This window comes from Juglans regia, chromosome 2 (genome assembly GCF_001411555.2).
Source record: "Juglans regia cultivar Chandler chromosome 2, Walnut 2.0, whole genome shotgun sequence".
Classification (NCBI taxonomy): Eukaryota; Viridiplantae; Streptophyta; class Magnoliopsida; order Fagales; family Juglandaceae; genus Juglans; species Juglans regia.
Window position 1 is genome coordinate 1,809,642 of NC_049902.1, and position 17,165 is coordinate 1,826,806.

General features: G+C 36.5%; 2 protein-coding genes and 1 pseudogene across 2 annotated transcripts; 1 reads left to right on the forward strand and 2 right to left on the reverse strand.

The window, feature by feature from the left end:
• Positions 1–466: 466 nt before the first annotated feature.
• On the forward strand, positions 467–4,362 carry LOC109000780 (protein-L-isoaspartate O-methyltransferase 1-like). The gene is made up of 4 exons (XM_018977781.2): positions 467–726; positions 1,913–2,183; positions 3,492–3,656; positions 3,868–4,362. The coding sequence occupies exons 1-4, from the start codon at positions 532–534 to the stop codon at positions 4,116–4,118; spliced, it is 882 nt and encodes a 293-aa protein (XP_018833326.1). The 5' UTR covers positions 467–531; the 3' UTR covers positions 4,119–4,362.
• Positions 4,363–5,083: 721 nt separating this feature from the next.
• On the reverse strand, positions 5,084–10,798 carry LOC109000782 (28 kDa ribonucleoprotein, chloroplastic-like). The gene is made up of 4 exons (XM_018977782.2): positions 10,154–10,798; positions 9,940–10,041; positions 5,687–5,968; positions 5,084–5,490 (listed from the first exon to the last, which is right to left on the reverse strand). The coding sequence occupies exons 1-4, from the start codon at positions 10,673–10,675 to the stop codon at positions 5,428–5,430; spliced, it is 969 nt and encodes a 322-aa protein (XP_018833327.1). The 5' UTR covers positions 10,676–10,798; the 3' UTR covers positions 5,084–5,427.
• Positions 10,799–11,849: 1,051 nt separating this feature from the next.
• On the reverse strand, positions 11,850–16,926 carry LOC109000774 (annotated as a pseudogene).
• Between the last annotated feature and the right edge of the window lie 239 nt (positions 16,927–17,165).

The following is a 17,165-nucleotide window of genomic DNA, read 5'->3' on the forward strand; positions in this document are numbered from 1 at the left end:
GTATGTTTGATTTGTTTCTCTCTCATTCCTCCTTTTTTTTTTTTTTGTTAGTTATCTCTTTTTATTTGATATTCTTGCTTTTTTCTTTTTGTCTTGTCTCTTTCTTTCATTTTCCCACTTGCCTTCTGACGATGATTCTGTGATAAAACTGCAATTCTCTTTCCAGATTAAGAATTACTTCGTATATGCAAAAATCGTATAAAAGTGAACTTCCAAGTTGATGTAAAATCAGGTTTTCTAGTTAAATTTTTAGTTAGGAATTAAACAAAGGCTTGTTAAGTCAGCAACAATAGAGTAATAGACATAGTAATTTTCTTATGAATTTTTTATTCTTACAATTCAGCAGGAAACGAGAGTCGTGAGCAACGGTTTACACGTGTGAAGTATATGAGAGTCAGGCCCAAGACTGAATAGGTCAGGCCCAGCTTCATTAGAAGAAAGAACAAGAAAGGCTCAACAGAGCACTGGTTTACACGTGTGAAGTATATGAGAGTCGGTGGGGGCAAAAGCAAGGAGTAGAAAGTGCGAGAGATGCGTCTCTCTCCAGCCTTAGCGTATGGTTGCCACTATAGTGCGCCTCCTCTTAAACACCTCTTAACCTTCACCCTCCTCCGTCATCATCGTCCCACACACTCGACTCCATTATTACCCACTACTCTCTTGCTCTCTTCCCAGTTCCCAAACCCCAATTTCCTCACGGGAAACTGTCCCTTCTTCCGCATGGAGGTACCGTTTTTATTTTTCTGCAATTCAATACGTATAGTATGTGTTGATGATTTTGGTGAAATGATTAGGAAACAGATTGATTTTTCGATGAATCTTCGTTTTATCCCTTGGTTGTAAGTACTGCTTCGTTGTGCTGTTACTTCCTGCTTGGTATCTGATAAATCTTGGGAAAGAAAGTCCAATGATTTTTGTTTTAGTTCTCGTGTTTTTTTTTTAAATATTATTATAAAAACCTTTTGAGTTCAGCATTCTAATTTCTTTATACTTTGTGGTTTTATACAACTTATGTGTTAGGTGTAATAGTTAATTAAATGTTTTTTCATTCTTGAATCAATTTTTTGTATCAGTAAGCAAGTTTTGTTGATAGAAATAGGCATAGCCCAAGTACATGGCACATATACAAGTGTAACACACCTTTAATCAATTTTCATTGCTCAAAGCTACATTTAGGTTGTGGACTTTTGTATATTGTTCTTTTTGGACTGTTTGTTTCATGTATTTTCAGGGAGTTTTCTACCAAGTAATGTGGACATATAGTATCATACTGAGCATATTTATTGGGGCTCGTTGCACCCTCTATAATGATATTGCCCCCTGTAAATATATCAAACTGTGTACATGTTAGAACACCTTGACTCTTTGTGATACCCCATTCTGATAAGTGATAAGGAAAGCTGATGTATGAGATCTCACATTGTTTGGGAAGGATAATTTTTTTCTCTTTATAATGTTCCAATGGGTCTCCAATTGTATCATGCATTCCGAGATTTCTAAAAATGACTTTATTCATAACCCTTGAGGTATAGGGTGTTACAGTTGGTATTAGAACCCAAGTCAAATGATTCTCTGGACTTTTTAAAATAAAAGAGAAGAAAATTTTTAAGTCAAGGTTAGTAGCACACGAGTTTCCCGAGATTTCTAAAACTGACTTTATTCATAACCCTAGGGGAACGGGGTGTTACACTCTCTAACTCAGCGCATAGCTGCCACTAGTGTAACCTATTTGTAAAGTTGATTATGATCATCTGTGGTTTAAAAACTGTGGTATTTGTTGCTTCATGTTGTATACTCAATTTTGTTGCCTGGTTTTCTGTTCACCTTCTCGGGGATGGGCTTCTATTTTCTCATTCAACGGAGAAGTAATATTAAACTAAAGATTATTCCCTTATTTTGGTGTCATTTGCAGCGGTTCTGGGCAGGAAGTGGCATCAATAAGAACAAAGCGATGGTGGAGCATTTGAAGACTTATGGAGTAATCACATCAGAGAAGGTAGCTGAAGCAATGGAGGGTATTGATAGGGCTTTTTTCGTACCCGATGGGAATGCACCTTACTATGACAGTCCCATGCCGATAGGTTACAATGCCACTATTTCTGCCCCTCATATGCATGCCACTTGCCTTCAATTGTTGGAGGAAAATTTGCAGCCTGGCATGCATGCTTTGGATGTTGGCTCAGGTATTGTTCTTAAACCATCTATCGGAATGTTGTATTGTTATATATTTATGCTCTAAAATGTTTCTTTCCTATCTATACATCTCAAGAGGAGTATTCTCATAGAAATATCACATAGAACCACATTAGTATTTTCGGATTCTTAGAAGTAAAACTGACTGGTACCCACCAGCGGGTAGCCCAAGTGGTAAGGGTGAACTTGTGTGCATGAGTCCCATGTCACAAGTTCAATTACCCCTAGGATCAAACTGCGATTTAAGTGGGAGGCCATGGCGGTGGGTTGTTGTGCTAGTCTTCCTGTGGTTTAGGTTCCATGAATGAATTCTAAGGGCTCTACTGTGGAGTGGTTCCCCCATCATAAAAAAAAAAAAAAGAAAAAAAAAAGAGAGTAAAATTGACCGGTGAAGAGAAGCTCAGATAACCTGATGTGCTAGGTGGAAGTTTATTATTATGCCAGTTGTATTCTTTTTTTTTTTATTATTATTGGTAATCAAGGTATTTTATTCATAAGAGTAGGCAAAGCCCAAATATATAGGGAGTATACATGAGAAATATACCTAACTAGAGTTTACAATTGAAAGTAAAAAGTCACGGATATTTAGGCTATGTTTGGTTGCAAGACTCAGCTGAGTTCAGTCAAATTTTAAGTTGAGTCTAAAATCTAAACACCCAACTCTCAAATTATTAAATTCATCTCAACTCAAAACCTACTTACACGTGGGACCTACAACATTTTTCAACTTAACACATCTTTATACCTGAGTCTCACAACCTTTTCAACTTCCTATAAAAAGTATTAAACTCATTTTAACATCTAAACACAGTTTAAACTCAGTTTAGATTGGCTACACATAACTCATTCCACTACTCAACTCACTACTATTCATAAATAATTGAGTTCAACTCAACATCCAAACACAGCCTTAGTCCATTACAATTGTATTCTTTTTTACTAGTTTTTTAAACTTTAAACTCCTTGTTGGGCAAGAAGCATTTAATTGCATCGTCCCTTCTTTCTCTCTCTTTTCGCTCCCTTTTGCTCCTTGTTTTCTTCTCTTTGATCGTGAAGATAAACCAATTACCACTGGATTTCTTAATAAGTTCATTTGTTTTGAATGCAATAAATTTCATGGAGTATTTTCTTGTCCCATTATTTGAGGTATCTGTTTAATCAACAGTAGTTGCATCTTAAACCACTTGGAGAAAAAATGGCTTCATTTCAAACCAATTGCTCATTATCCACCTTAACTGCAGTTTGATGATTTTGCATAGTTTTTCTTTTTCTTGCCCTTACCATGGTTCCCTTTGTAGGAACTGGGTATTTGACAGCTTGTTTTGCTTTGATGGTTGGACCACAAGGTCGTGTTGTGGGCGTGGAACATATTCCTGAGTTGGTTTCTTCCTCAATCTCTAATATTCAAAAAAGTGCAGCAGCTCCACTGTTGAAGGAAGGTTCCCTCTCAGTGCATGCCGGTGGTATGTTTCTCAAAGTCCACATAATTAGAATTTTAAATAATGTACCTTACATGAAGAGTAGTTTGCCAACTTTGTGGGCAGAAGAATGTCAAAAAATAACGGACCAACGAGAGCGTCGTTTGAGATGTTTTACTTGTGAAGTGTTTTATCAGGTTGTGATATATTTATAATGTGCTGTTGCATTTTGTGCCCGTTTGATATGAAATGACAGATGGAAGGCTTGGTTGGCCAGAGCATGCACCTTACGATGCTATTCATGTTGGGGCAGCAGCTCCAGAAATCCCACAGGCACTTATTGACCAGTTGAAGCCTGGAGGAAGAATGGTGATTCCCGTTGGAAGTATATTCCAAGATTTAAAGGTGATCGACAAGAACCTTGATGGTTCTTTGAGCGTCCGAAATGAGACCTCTGTTCGCTATGTACCTCTCACTAGTCGAGATGTTCAGTTGCGAGGTGGATAAGTCTCTTATCTGGAGTTGTTCGGAGGTGTTTATAGTTGTAGTTGAAGTTGGGGTGCCTGTTCTTTTTTTTCCCCTTTGTATATATGATGATGCCATGGATCTTTTGTGCATGCTAAAATGCGACTTGATAGTCTCTTTCCTTGTTCAAATCCATGTTTCTGCAATTCTAAAGTGATCGAACTGTAATTGTATGTACTTGCAAAGAACTTCAAAATACAACTTTAATTCTGTAGTGCTATTGCGATCTTCTGTGTTGATCTACATGAAACAATGACGAGGTGAAATTCTTCAAATGCTCTTAATTCTCAATGAAATGAATCTAAATGATGAACTCCACTATTTGCAACTCTTTCTTTTCCTTTTCGTGGCTTTATTATCTCTGACATGTATTAATTGTTTTTTAAATATGATCTTTGTTCTTGTAGTTGTCGAGCCACATTGACCGGAATTAAGTTCTCGATTGTTTTCGTAATCATTTTCATTTTATCCAATAATTACAATTTTTTTTTTATATTTTTACACAAAATAAAATAAATAATCCTACTTTTTTAAAATTTTAAAATAAAAATAATATTAAAAAATATATATTCTAATAATATTGTATTTAATTTTTAATTTTTATCTCAACTCATCTCATCTCATCTGTAAAAATAAACTAGGCCTAAATGATTATGAATTTGATCATTTAGATTTAAAATATATTAAAAAAATATCATGTCAATAAATCTCTTACAATTTGAAATTTTAAAAAGCTTAGAAAACGATCAAAATGCTCATTAACTTGTCTTCTTTTTAGCTCTTGCATTGTCTACTCATAATATCAAAATCCCGTTGACATTAAAATTGGGATCTTGAAGCCAATCTTAGCTCGTCTTTAGACTTCTGTGGTGATCTCTCAGGAGGTATAGAATGAGATAAAATACATCAAGCGAATCTTACAATATTTATTATTGTAAACTCAGGCAAAATAAATACTTAAAAAATCTAATATAAACTCATTTTACGTGCTTTTCTCCCTCCTAGGCACTATAGGGAGTCCATCTTGCATATTAATTCTTGTCATGACTATGATTCTAATAAAATACAAAACTGAGGACTGGACCAATAGCTCCTTTTCTACAATAAATAATAAGAAGAAGAATGAGCCAAAAATCTCTCAAGTCAATTGTAATGTGCATCATTTTAACAGGAACAGGAAAAAATTAAAATAGTAACATCAAATTCTCAACTAAAACTAGCTCACAAGGAACTTTTCACTACAGAAAAAAGACCAGCACCAGCTATCTTCGGATTCATATTAGCTCTCAACTCAGAAGGTACGCCTTGGTCTTTCTTCAGCAACATTCACTCTTATTGCCCTCCCATCCAAACTCTGCACCACCAAGACACCCGAACTAGATTAGGTTTATATAACTAGTCCTTGCAACAAGAACTACATCCTTGTGTCCTTCTATCAGCCAATGGGGCTTTATAGGACATGATAACATGATGAAATAAAATTTTGAATCCAGAAACCGTACAGTTTGAAACAGAACTCTTTAACATGAGAAAGGAAGAAGGCAATATACCTGTCCATCAAGAGCAGCAATGGCATCATCCCTTCCAGTCTCACTTGACATTGTCACAAAGCCAAAACCACGTGAACGTCCAGTCTCTCTGTCATAAACTACCCGAGCATCAACCACCTCACCATGTTCGCTGAAAAGCTCCTCCAGGCGAGCATTATCCACATCCCATGGCAGGTTACCCACATAAATTCTGAAGGAGGATCCAAATGAGCTAGGGGAGCGTTCTGACCGAGCTCCTCTTGGAGCAGCCTTGTTAACGGTTAACAGCCTTCCATCTAAATCCTATTCGAAGAAAAGAGAAAAATGCAAACACAGACCATTAAGATATGTTGACAAGAAAAAGCAACCGTTTTTGTGTGTATATGTGATGGGAGCATGATGAAAATTGAAATAATGCAAGGTGCTTAGATAGATGCACATCATTCAAAGAAGCTCACGTGCAAAAAGAGACTTAAATAAACTTGGTGTGTCAAAAGATTCATTATAAAGTGGCTTCTACCACCTCGTTAGGACCTCACAGCAAATACAGTGGCTGTTGGCTTGAGGATTTTTGTGTTTCAATGGTCTTCATTGTTTTCCAGTTAGATGAAAATATCCTCTTCCCTTCTAAAGCAGTGGTGAAAGATTTCGCTCATCAGAGAAAAGTAAACTGCAAATACAGGGTATCAATCATTATATAGATTGATAAAACCCCTTTTGCATAAACTCATCTCCCCGGTTGGTTTAGCTTGGGTCATGCCAAGAAAGAGTACTGGACCTTTTGACTCTTAGGAGAGGATTAGGTAGTAGTAGTCCACAAATTGCAACAAGAGAAATGTTCTTATTCATCATAGATTTTGTCATCTCCAGTCACACCTGCTGATGTGGCACATCTTAAGTGACTGTTCATTTAAGTGGTTGACGGTTGACATGAAGTTAATTAAAATGTGCCATATTAGCAAGTGTAACTAACTAGGATGAATGGTAGTATTGCTCTTGTAGCAATATGGAAAGTGGTTCCTACTTTCCTCCTATGGTGTGCTTGGAGGGAAATGAATGATAGAAATTTTGAGGGGACAATAGAATAACCTAGGACTTTCTTCAATACTCTTCTCCTTTCGACAGCTTCTATAGACTTCAATGGACTCAATTTACATGATTTTCTTATATCGTTTTCACTTTCTAGATAGTTGTCTTCCTTGCATAAATCCTATGCTTTTCGATTTAAGCTTTTGTGATTTTTAATGAAATTCTTATAACTTATGAAACAAAATCCAGCACAGGACTGCAAGAGAATAATTGAAAGCCCCTCAAACATGCTATTCATTTGTTGATCAGTCGGTCATCTTCATTGAATGCAACTCAAGTACATAAATTGTACACGAAAAGTACTGATTAGGTTGGCAATGGACAACAAAACCATAAATCTAGATAACTAGAATTGAGGACTATGTTGAGCCAGGATCCATACAGACATGAGGAGTTTTCAAAAACCATAGATATAAGATCTTGATTACTTATAAAAAACACTAAAGATCTAAGCTCCCCAAAAAAAAAAAAAATCTTCTCACAATCTTCAAAGTTCTACGCATTCTGTTCCTTTCTCATGCATCACATTACATATGACAGCATCCTTTGCTGAACGTCAACAATGCATTGGCATACCTTCGAACTTCTCCAACAAGCCAATAATTTTACTACACTTTCGGAAATCACCCACCACACGCCAAACACAGCCAGAAGACTCAGACCAAAACTGTAGTAGCCACGTCGCAGTGTAGCAAAAGATTATCTATTATTTCATCATTCTTCTTGCAAATGCAGCTTTACTCCACAACTTAGAATCTTTACTAATGTCGTTGTCCACACAAAGAGTGTCAGTTGCATGCAGCTTTGTTCCACCAAATGCATAAAGAAGTAACTGTGGCCCGTGGATCGCTAAAGACAACATAAGTCACGATAATGATCCAGGTCACAAAAAATCAAAGCAACAAATGCAAAAAGGTGGTGTGTTGGAACTACTATGGCTCACCAAAAAACCTCAAGAGTAGCCCTCTATCCATAGAGCAACCACAATTCTAATCAAGACTTCTATGACATCTATGAATATTAAGGGAGACAAGGGGTCCCTTTGTCTCAAGCCTCGAGAACTGCTAAAAGAGCCAGAAGCGGATCCATTAAGCAGAAGAGATGCAATAAGCTATCCACCTGACTCATTTCTTTCCAAAGCCACCTCTCCGTAAGAAATAATTGGCACCCTTAAATGACTATTTTCCTCTAGGGTTGACAACCTTGTAAATTTATTATAAAATATATTGCTTTCTTAGTTTCTTAAAAAAATTTCTCATTGTGTACTTTTTCATTGCATTCTTAATTTCATCAGTTCCGATTCAGTTTTATTATTTCGTTTATACAAATGCTTTAAATATTTAGATAATAGTAAACTACCATCTTCGGAGGTAGCTTTTTGCAGGGTTTTGGGGTGGGCTGTGAACCTCAAAATAGTGTAAAAGTCTCTCATCTCCTTTTTGCCGATGGCACATTAATGTTTAGTGAAGCTAATCAAGAACATCTTCGGTCTTTAAGAGCTCTTTTATTATGTTTTGAAGCTGTTCGGGCCTTGAATTAATTTAACCAAGTCTGAAATTGTTCTGGTGGGCTCAATTTCGAATATTTTAGATTTGGCTAATATCTTGGGGTGTAAGATATTGCCGCTGCCACTGAGGTATCTTGATCTTCACCTGGGCGCTCCACACAAAACCGTTTTGATTTGGGACAGGGTGATTGAGAAGATTGAGAGGAGGTTAGCCGGCTGGAAAAAGTTATATTTGTCTAAAGGGGGTAGAATCACTTTGATAAAGAGTACGTTGTCTAATCTTCCAACATATTTTCTTTCTCCCTTTCCTTTGCTGGCTGGGGTTTCTATTAAAATTGAAAAGATTTATAGGATTTTTTTTTTTTTTTTTTTTTGGGGGGGGGGGGGGGGGCATAAAGGGGAGGAAAGGAAATATCATTTGGTGAGTTGGGAATAAGGTATGTCAATCCATTTCAAGTGGAGGTTTGAGAGTGCGAAATTTGAGGCTTTTTAATAAAGCTCTTTTTGGGAAATGGTTATGGAAGATATCATTTAGAGAGGGATGCATAATGGAAAAATGTGATAGATGTTAGATACGGGGGTATGTGGGTGAGTTGGTGTTCAAATGAAGTAAGAGGAGCTTATGGGGTGGGATTGTGGAAGTCAATTCGAATGGGTTCGGGGGAGTTTGTTAGACATGTCAAATTCAAGGTGGGGGATGGATCTAGAATATATTTTTCGCATGACAATTGGTGTGGCAAGTCAGCTCTCAAGAATGGCTTCCCTTCACCTTTTCAGATTGCAAGGCATCAAGATGCAGCCGTGGCTGATTCTATCGCTTTTTCGAATAATGGTATTCAATGGAAGGTTGATTTGTTAATGTTATCTTTGATTGTTTTAGTAGATTATATGAGTTGAAGATTGTTCAAGGAAGGGAGGATAGATTGATGTGGATTCAGGAAGGAAATTCCAGATTTTCTGTTCATGCCTATTACAATGCATTAATCTGTCAAGGTGTATACGACTACCCCTGGAAAAGCATTTGGAAAGCTTAGGTGCCGAGTAAGGTGGCCTTTTTCTGTTGGTTGGTGTCTCATGATAAAATTCAGACTACGGAAAATCTATAGAAGCGTGGACCTTATATCGTAGATAGGTGTTCCATGTGCAAGAAAGATGGTGAATCAGTAAATCACTTGTTTCTCCATTGTGAGGTGCCTAAAAGTTTGTGGCATGAGATTTTTGGAAGGATGGGTATTGCTTGGGTAATGCCTAAGCAAGTGGTGGATTTACTAGCTTGTTGGAGAGGTGTAGAGAGGAGTCAACGTATTGCTGCCATATGGATAATAATTCCTTTGTGCTTGTTGTGGTGTTTATGGCTAGAGAGGAATGGGAGATGTTTAGAAGATAAAGAACGGTCGCTGGAAGAAATTAGGGAGTTTTTTTTCAAAACTTTATGTTTTTGGGCTAAGGCTATTGTAATGAATGGTGAAGATATTCTGGATTTATTTTAGTCTGTCTTTTTAGCTACTGTATGTAGGTATTTCCTCATGTTTACCTCCTGTGTACTTGGCTATGCCTATTCTTGGTTATATAACTCTTGTTAATTATAAAAAAAAAACGAAAACTACCATGAGATCACTGAGAAACCACTAAAGGAACCTACTCTCAAAAAAGAGAGTGCGTAGTAGAGGCAACTTACATAGCGGTTGAACATCTCTACAGCCTTTTCAGCTTCTTCAACAGTGCTCAACGTCACAAACCCGAACCCACGACTCTGATCAGTCTCCCTATTGTAAATAACCTACAACCAAATAAGAAATACGAAAATTCCCCACATATTATAACCTCCAAAAATTTACCATTAAAACCCAAAAACACAAACTTTGCAAAAACCAAAGCCATATAAAACTCACTTCGGCAATCTCCACCGTCCCGGCCTGCTCGAAAAGCACAGCCAATTTCTGACTATCAACGTCATAAGGCAAATTTCCAACAAAAAGTTTTGCTTCTTCTGGAGGTTCTACAAATTGGTCTTCCTGTTCTTCTGTCTCCTTAAAAACCCCATCTTCACTACTCTCTGCCTCAGCTTCAACGCCCTCAATGACCGAATCCTCTCCCTCAGCTTCCCAACCCGAAACACGGTCCTCGGTGTCAATGGTGATGGTGTTGTTTTCTTCTTCTTGTTGAGCCCAGTCTGAGGTCTGGGCTACAAAGGTAGCTATGGAGGAAGATTGGGTCTTGTTTTTGAGGGAGAGACGTGGGGAAAAGAGTGAAGAGTGAGAGCACGAGAGGTTGAGCTTGATAGGTTTGGAGGGTACAGAGAGAATCCGATATGGGTTTTTTGTGGTGGTGGTAAAGAGTGAGGGAAAGGTGGTTACGCAAGATGAGTCGGCCATTGACAAGGCCTTGAAGACTGACGTAACTGCAGCAGCCATATCGATTGAGACGGAGAGGAGGGGGCGGGGGGAGAGGTTAGAGCCTAGAGGAGTGAGGATAAGGAGTGGAGAAGACGACTGGGGTTTATAGGGAAAAAGAGAGGACCAGGGGCCGGGGGCAGGGAGAACAGGTCTAGTTAACCAAACAACGACAACATTAATAGATGTCGTTTTAAGAGAGTCGACCTTTATTTTTGGAAATAAAGGTTATAAGTAATATTAAATGCCTTTATGAATATTCTTCTGTGTCTATTTACGAAGCGTAAAAAATATATGAATAATCAACGGAAGAAATTGAAGGATTTAGTGAGAATCCTATAAGATCCATTACTTCATTTTTCTATAATAAATGGGCAAAACTTAATTCGTCCGAGTTCGAATCTGGTGTAGATCCAAATTGATTTGGGTTTCAGTTATTTTCTCTCAAATCTTTCATAATAATCAGTTATTTTCTTCTAAATCATATATTTACCATAGTAGTTATTTTGTCTCAAATTATACATTTATGTTCATTCTTACTTTGTTAGTAAATATTTGATTTCAAGTTTGGAATTGATTCTGATTTCGATTTTGGTCAAATTTTTTTATAGAATTCTTGTTTATTTATATGATTTAGAAAAAAATAACTGATATAATTCAAATGATTTGGGAGAAAATAACTAATACTCTAAATCAATTTGGATTTGCATAAGAATCTTATTGAGAGTTCTATTAGAGATCAGAAATTATTGAACAAAGAACAAGATATTTATTTTGTTCCTTCCACACAATCGGAAAAGAAAGAAATAGTTAATGCAACGAAACGATGTGCATATTTGATAATAAGATCATGTTTGTTTTGCTAATTTTATGAACTTTTGTAAATTTTTTTTAATGTATTATTTATTAGATTTTGTAAAAAAAAAAGAGAGAAAATTTTGAATAATGTTTTTAAAATATATTTGTATTGGAGATTATGAAAGTGGAGATGATAGACTTGAAAAGTTGTTTAAATGTAATTTTTTTTAATATATTTTTGTAAAAAATATTTTAATTTTTGAGTTTGAGTAATAATGAGTAATGATTAAATGAAAAGTTAAAATTGTATATTTTTAAGATTTGAAGATGTTTGGTTTGATTTTAAACAAATTTCGAAGAAGAAAAACAATGAACACAGTCAACAGACCAAGAAAGACCTTAATATAACATAATACACACATGCATGGCTGATGCTGCAACCATGTATGTACAGTATGTTTGCAATTCAGTCTCAAAGACATGAGCGCAGCCATTTCATGCAGCTTGCTTCATTACCTAATTAGTAAGCAACAAAGCTTAAACGTACGTCTAATACACGATTTCGATCTCTCTCAAACTGCATTCGCCATGCAGTGTAATTATCAGTAACCCGTTGTTAGCCATAGCGTTGTAGTTGAAATATTGCTCTTTTGCGTCCACAGAACAAAACCTTGGTTTTTTGTTGGAATAGGACTCCAAAACGTCCACATCCTCGTACTTGGACCTTCACCATGCATGCAGAATCACCAGCATTATTGCATTCTAAAGCTTCAAGGGCTCCTCCAGAGTTGTACAAATCAAGCAATCCAACTGGAGCAAATTGAATCTCTTGACCAAAGACCTGTTGCGTAGCACTACTCTTTTAGTACACTTTTGTAAACGCACGGCTGAAAAATAATTTCAATTTCAAACGAGGGAAAAAGAAAATGTAGCTGAGATGGTGTTAACTGACCCTCAGTACTGGAGAGATGGTGAAGATTTCACTCATCAGAATTCCCAGGTAAACTTCAAAACTTCCATTTTTTGGCATTGTAGAGAGTGATCCTGCAGCACATGATGATAATTTTCAAGTTTTGAGTTGAGCAGAATTTGGTATGTGCAGACATTGACATTCAGAAAAGGATGGCTTTGAAAGGCTATACAATACTTAACCCGAATTGAATGCATATAATGCACAATCTCCACTCCAACTTTCACCTGCAACCTCTTCCAGAAACTCAACATCCAAGGGGCTGACACTGCCTGCAAGAATAAGTGCAGATCCTGGGGGTGGTAGATATTGAGAACCTGCTACAGGTGGCCACTTTCCTGATCTTTGGCAACTGAAAACACCAATAACCCCTGATAACTTATTCAAGTTCCAAATCTTGAGAAGACTGCAAACGAGTCATTGTGTGAACAGTAATAACATTGAGAATATTAATTCTCTCTTTAAAGTGTTCAAATAAAAATTGTCTTGTATTAGAGTGACTATCTCACCTCTTCCCATCAATGACTGGGTCGTTGAATAAACAGTCACGAGTAGGTCGGCCCGCATATCTAGCTCTAAGGATAGAGCCATCAGGCAGAACAAGCTTTTTGATGACATTGAAATTATTACTGCCTGGCTTGTCACTGCAAGTATTAGATAGAAAGAAACTCAGAAACCAAGAGATATTTCTTCAATGTATGGTGATTACTTCTAATGAGACAGTGTAATTAGTATCTTCCTTTGGCTGACCTTACATATACCTCACATCCACCCAATGCTCTTGCTGAGCCGTGGAACTCAGCTGTGTAATGGTCGCTCTGAAATGTAAAAAGGAGACTTAATACTGTGGTCATTAGGGACAAGAACACAAGAGAATGATCTTGAAAATTAGAGTATAATTCTGATTTGTTTCTTCTTATCAATCAATGCTCTGTGTTCCCTGATATAGTTCCCAACATACTACAGCTAAGATCCCTAACAGTTTCAGTACCGGTATTGAGTGAATATGGAATTTAAAAATATATTAAAGGCGTTATCTTACTTAGAACATGTCCCAATCTGGTACGACAACCTCCCCAAAAAGAAGACTGTTGAATGCTACAGCAGCAATATGTAGGGTCTGAAATGTAGGCTCATTTGGCATGAAATCCTCAGACACTCTAGCAGAAGCACCTCTCTTTGAGCTGAAATTGAAAAGCTTTCTCATTCAAAAATCATTGCTAATTCTGATTTATTTTTTAAACCAAGACTAGGCAAACCTGAATAGATAGTCGTTGCTCATACTCATGGAGCAGATCAGGTTATTGCTTTTAAAGTTCCTTGCAACAGATTCCTCAAGAGCTTCTTGATAAAGTCTCATCAATGCAACCCAACCCCATAACCAACACCAATGGTTTCCACTACATTCTGAACATCCACCTTGACTCCATCAATAGCACAGCTCGAAAGGTAGCAATGTAGATCATTGTAAAAATGGTGAATCTTTGAGGGAATAATAAATTGAATCCTACTTCTCTCCATCCGGTCAATGGTAACACAAATAAGATGGCTTAGATTACCAGGGGACTGAACAGGATATGCTATCTTGGGGTTATAGTTTTGCATTACTTTGGATGTTGGAAATATTCCACCCCAATAACCAATTAAAGCATGCCATATGTATACCAACCTGCATGTTTACTAATTCTCTTTAGAAAAATCCTGCACTTATTGAGAAGAAATACTGATCACATTCCAAATGACTAAAACTAAGGATTAAACTTTAGCCCATATCTCTCTTTCATGGAATTGACAAATTGATGGAGATTACTGTATTTTTGTCCCTTGAAGTTGGGATTTTCTTCGAAATCTACTAATCTGACCATGAACCTAGATATTTGGATAAATTAGGATGACAACAGATTAGCAAAGTGATGCAAAATCTCACAAGATTATCAAAGAGGAATTGTTTTATGTAAAAAAAAAAGTCTCACTTTGTGTCTTCACCATATTGTAAACCGTTTTCATGTGATGTGTTCTGCCATCCATCATCGATGAACACACACTTTGGCGAGCAGCCTCCTTCTGAAAAACTGCATACAAATGGGAAAAGATGTGGAGTTTTAAATTTGCCTAGATGGTTCAAGTTAGACCAAGGCACCTCATTTATTGTCATTCTACCTTTTAAGATCCTGTTCAATTCCTTGTGCACTGACATTACTGTAAAATGCATCCCAGGTGTTCCATCCAAACCAGTCCAAATGTGCCGGGAGCTAACAATTGAAACGACACAGTGTGTTTAGTGTTTAGAATACAGTCACCATGAAAATGGCGATATCTGGTTTCCTTGCCTTCTTGTTCTCTATGTGACTGAATGTACCTTTGTGCTTCTCCAATATCCTGTTCATCCACAAGCAGCATATGAAAGTAATAACGAGTCACCACATGCCACTTGAACCTATTAGAAATGAAAAGTAATCGAACCATACTTTATAGAGTCTTTAATTAGTGCAAATGGGTTGTCCCCTGAATTTAGAAAAATTGCTTCTGTTACTTGGGAGGTTTGAACATCAGGATCACCTGTGGCAGTAAACAGTCAAGAACAAGGAAAATGAAACAGAATCACAAGTAGAAAATGAAAGTTACCAAAAGTGAAAACCCACCACTTTCAACGCAAAACTCGAGCTGTTTTATACTTGTGCATTGTAAACTGGTCCGGAATAGTCCATCCAACACTGGTAAAATCAAAATGTAGAAGGTGTTCACAGTAGTTGGCTCAGAATCTTCATCACGGGTGCTGGATTCATCTCTTGCTTCCAATAGAAGAAATTGAGTTTCTATTGGAACATCGCAGCCTGACGTTCCAAAACAAGAGATCATCCACCAGATTTTGTATCTGAAGAGACATGTTAACCTGAATCCCCTGCAGTTGTCGCACCATCAGGTCAAAAGTTTGAGACACAGAAACATGCCCTTATATATAGAATCTAATTAAAACCCAAAAGGGAAAAAAATATTTTTTGGTTAGGAAAAATACTATTCTTTGATCCTAAATTTTGTCATTTAAGACTAGTTTAAATTTATAGATGAGATGAGATAATTTTAGATAAAAGATAAAAATTAAAAAAAAAATATTATTAAAATATTATTTTTTAATATTATTATTTTTTAAAAATTTAAAAAAATTATAATAATACGATGAGATGAAATCAAATCAAATACTTTTTAAATCCAAACAGCGCCTTAAGTGCTTGTTATTTAGGTGGCCGTTTCCACATTAAATAATATTTTAAGATGTGCTGCAAAGAATGTAATTAAAAATGATAAAATTTACGACAAAAAATAACATTGCTAAATTATTTATGTTTTTCTTTTCAATGTGGTTAGAGAGAAGCATACCGAACGACATTAAACAATTAATAGCGATCTGTCAGCACTAAAAGATATCATTAATTACCGCAGGCGCAGACGATATAGTATTTTTAATGTTTTTTCTACTAGTAATCCTATACAACACATGTACAAACATATATTTTTAATGGATTCTATATTTTTGTAAAACCCTATTGGATAAATTAAAGTTTTTGACACAGTGATGATGGTTTATTAGCTGCCAGTACTGTCACTAATATTGGTGATCATATTGTTCCTCCATTGATCAAAAGTACTGAACACCCATGACAAATATTATTATTTTTCCATAAGATCAAACAAGTAATCATCATATATATATATATATATATATTTATACGATTGAAGACATCATGAAGATGGACATGATCTTAGCTGCATATTATATATATATATATATATATATATATATATAACACGTACGAAATGTAACTAATTAGTTTTTCTAATACATTGGTCCTGGATCTTTTGCTATATCTCTTGCAATCACTGGATATTTGAATCCATAATGATGGTATTCCTCCAGTACTCTTCCACCACATCTGAAAGGAGTGGGATTGACCTGCATGAACAGATAGTTTCCAGCAAATAAATCACCCATGTGAGCCTGCCCATTCTTTAACCTCTTCAAAACCTTGCTCCATGAAACCTTAAACCTAGTGAAGAACCTCTTTCTTTTTCTCAAGAACTTCCTCAAGCCGGGAATTCGAACCTTTGTTCTCCTTCTCCTGCCAGCAAACCTTCTGATCTTGGACCAGCTGCTTATCTTCCTGATCAAATCTCTCTGATCTTCTGGTTCTTCATCACACACCCCACCACCTTCATTTCTCAGTCTGTAGTAGGAATATTGCTTGTTTGAAGCCATCTCAAAGCTGGTTAAAAAAAATAATAATAATACAAGGAATCGAAAGTCTTCAGACACCCTTGATCAGGCTTGAAGATATTCTTTAAGATCAAAAGAAAAGCTACCACTCTTATCGTTCACAAACTCCTCTTGCGAGCTGGCTCTCGCTAATTTAGTGGGGAAAAGTGGAGAAACTAGTTGAGTGCAATTAATGAAACGGTGGAAGCTTGAAATTTTTTGTAATGCCTGTTGCTGATAATAAGGCAACCCCTTTTTTGGCGATCACCATCACGGCATGCATCACCTACGAGCAAAGAGCTAGCTACTCTGCAATTAAATCGGAGATATATCTTGATCTGTATATGAGGATGCGTGGCAAAGGTTTCCTTCATAGAATTTACTAGTCTTTTCTTTTTTGGGTACCTCATTTAATATTAGAGACTTTATAGCCCTTTTATCACATGGTTGTGTCTAGCTAGTACATGACATTGATATGGATTGTGATCATT

Excerpts from the sequence above, each read along its gene's own strand:
- LOC109000782 (XM_018977782.2), bottom strand. The coding sequence starts at position 10,675 with ATGGCTGCTGCAGTTACGTCAGTCTTCAAGGCCTTGTCAATGGCCGAC. Across the intron at positions 5,969-9,939 it reads TAGAGATGTTCAACCGCTAT|GATTTAGATGGAAGGCTGTT; the intron begins GTAAGTTGCCTC and ends TTCTTCGAATAG. Across the intron at positions 5,491-5,686 it reads TTGCTGCTCTTGATGGACAG|AGTTTGGATGGGAGGGCAAT; the intron begins GTATATTGCCTT and ends TTGGTGGTGCAG.
- LOC109000780 (XM_018977781.2), top strand. The coding sequence starts at position 532 with ATGCGTCTCTCTCCAGCCTTAGCGTATGGTTGCCACTATAGTGCGCCT. Across the intron at positions 2,184-3,491 it reads TGCTTTGGATGTTGGCTCAG|GAACTGGGTATTTGACAGCT; the intron begins GTATTGTTCTTA and ends TTCCCTTTGTAG. Across the intron at positions 3,657-3,867 it reads CCTCTCAGTGCATGCCGGTG|ATGGAAGGCTTGGTTGGCCA; the intron begins GTATGTTTCTCA and ends ATGAAATGACAG.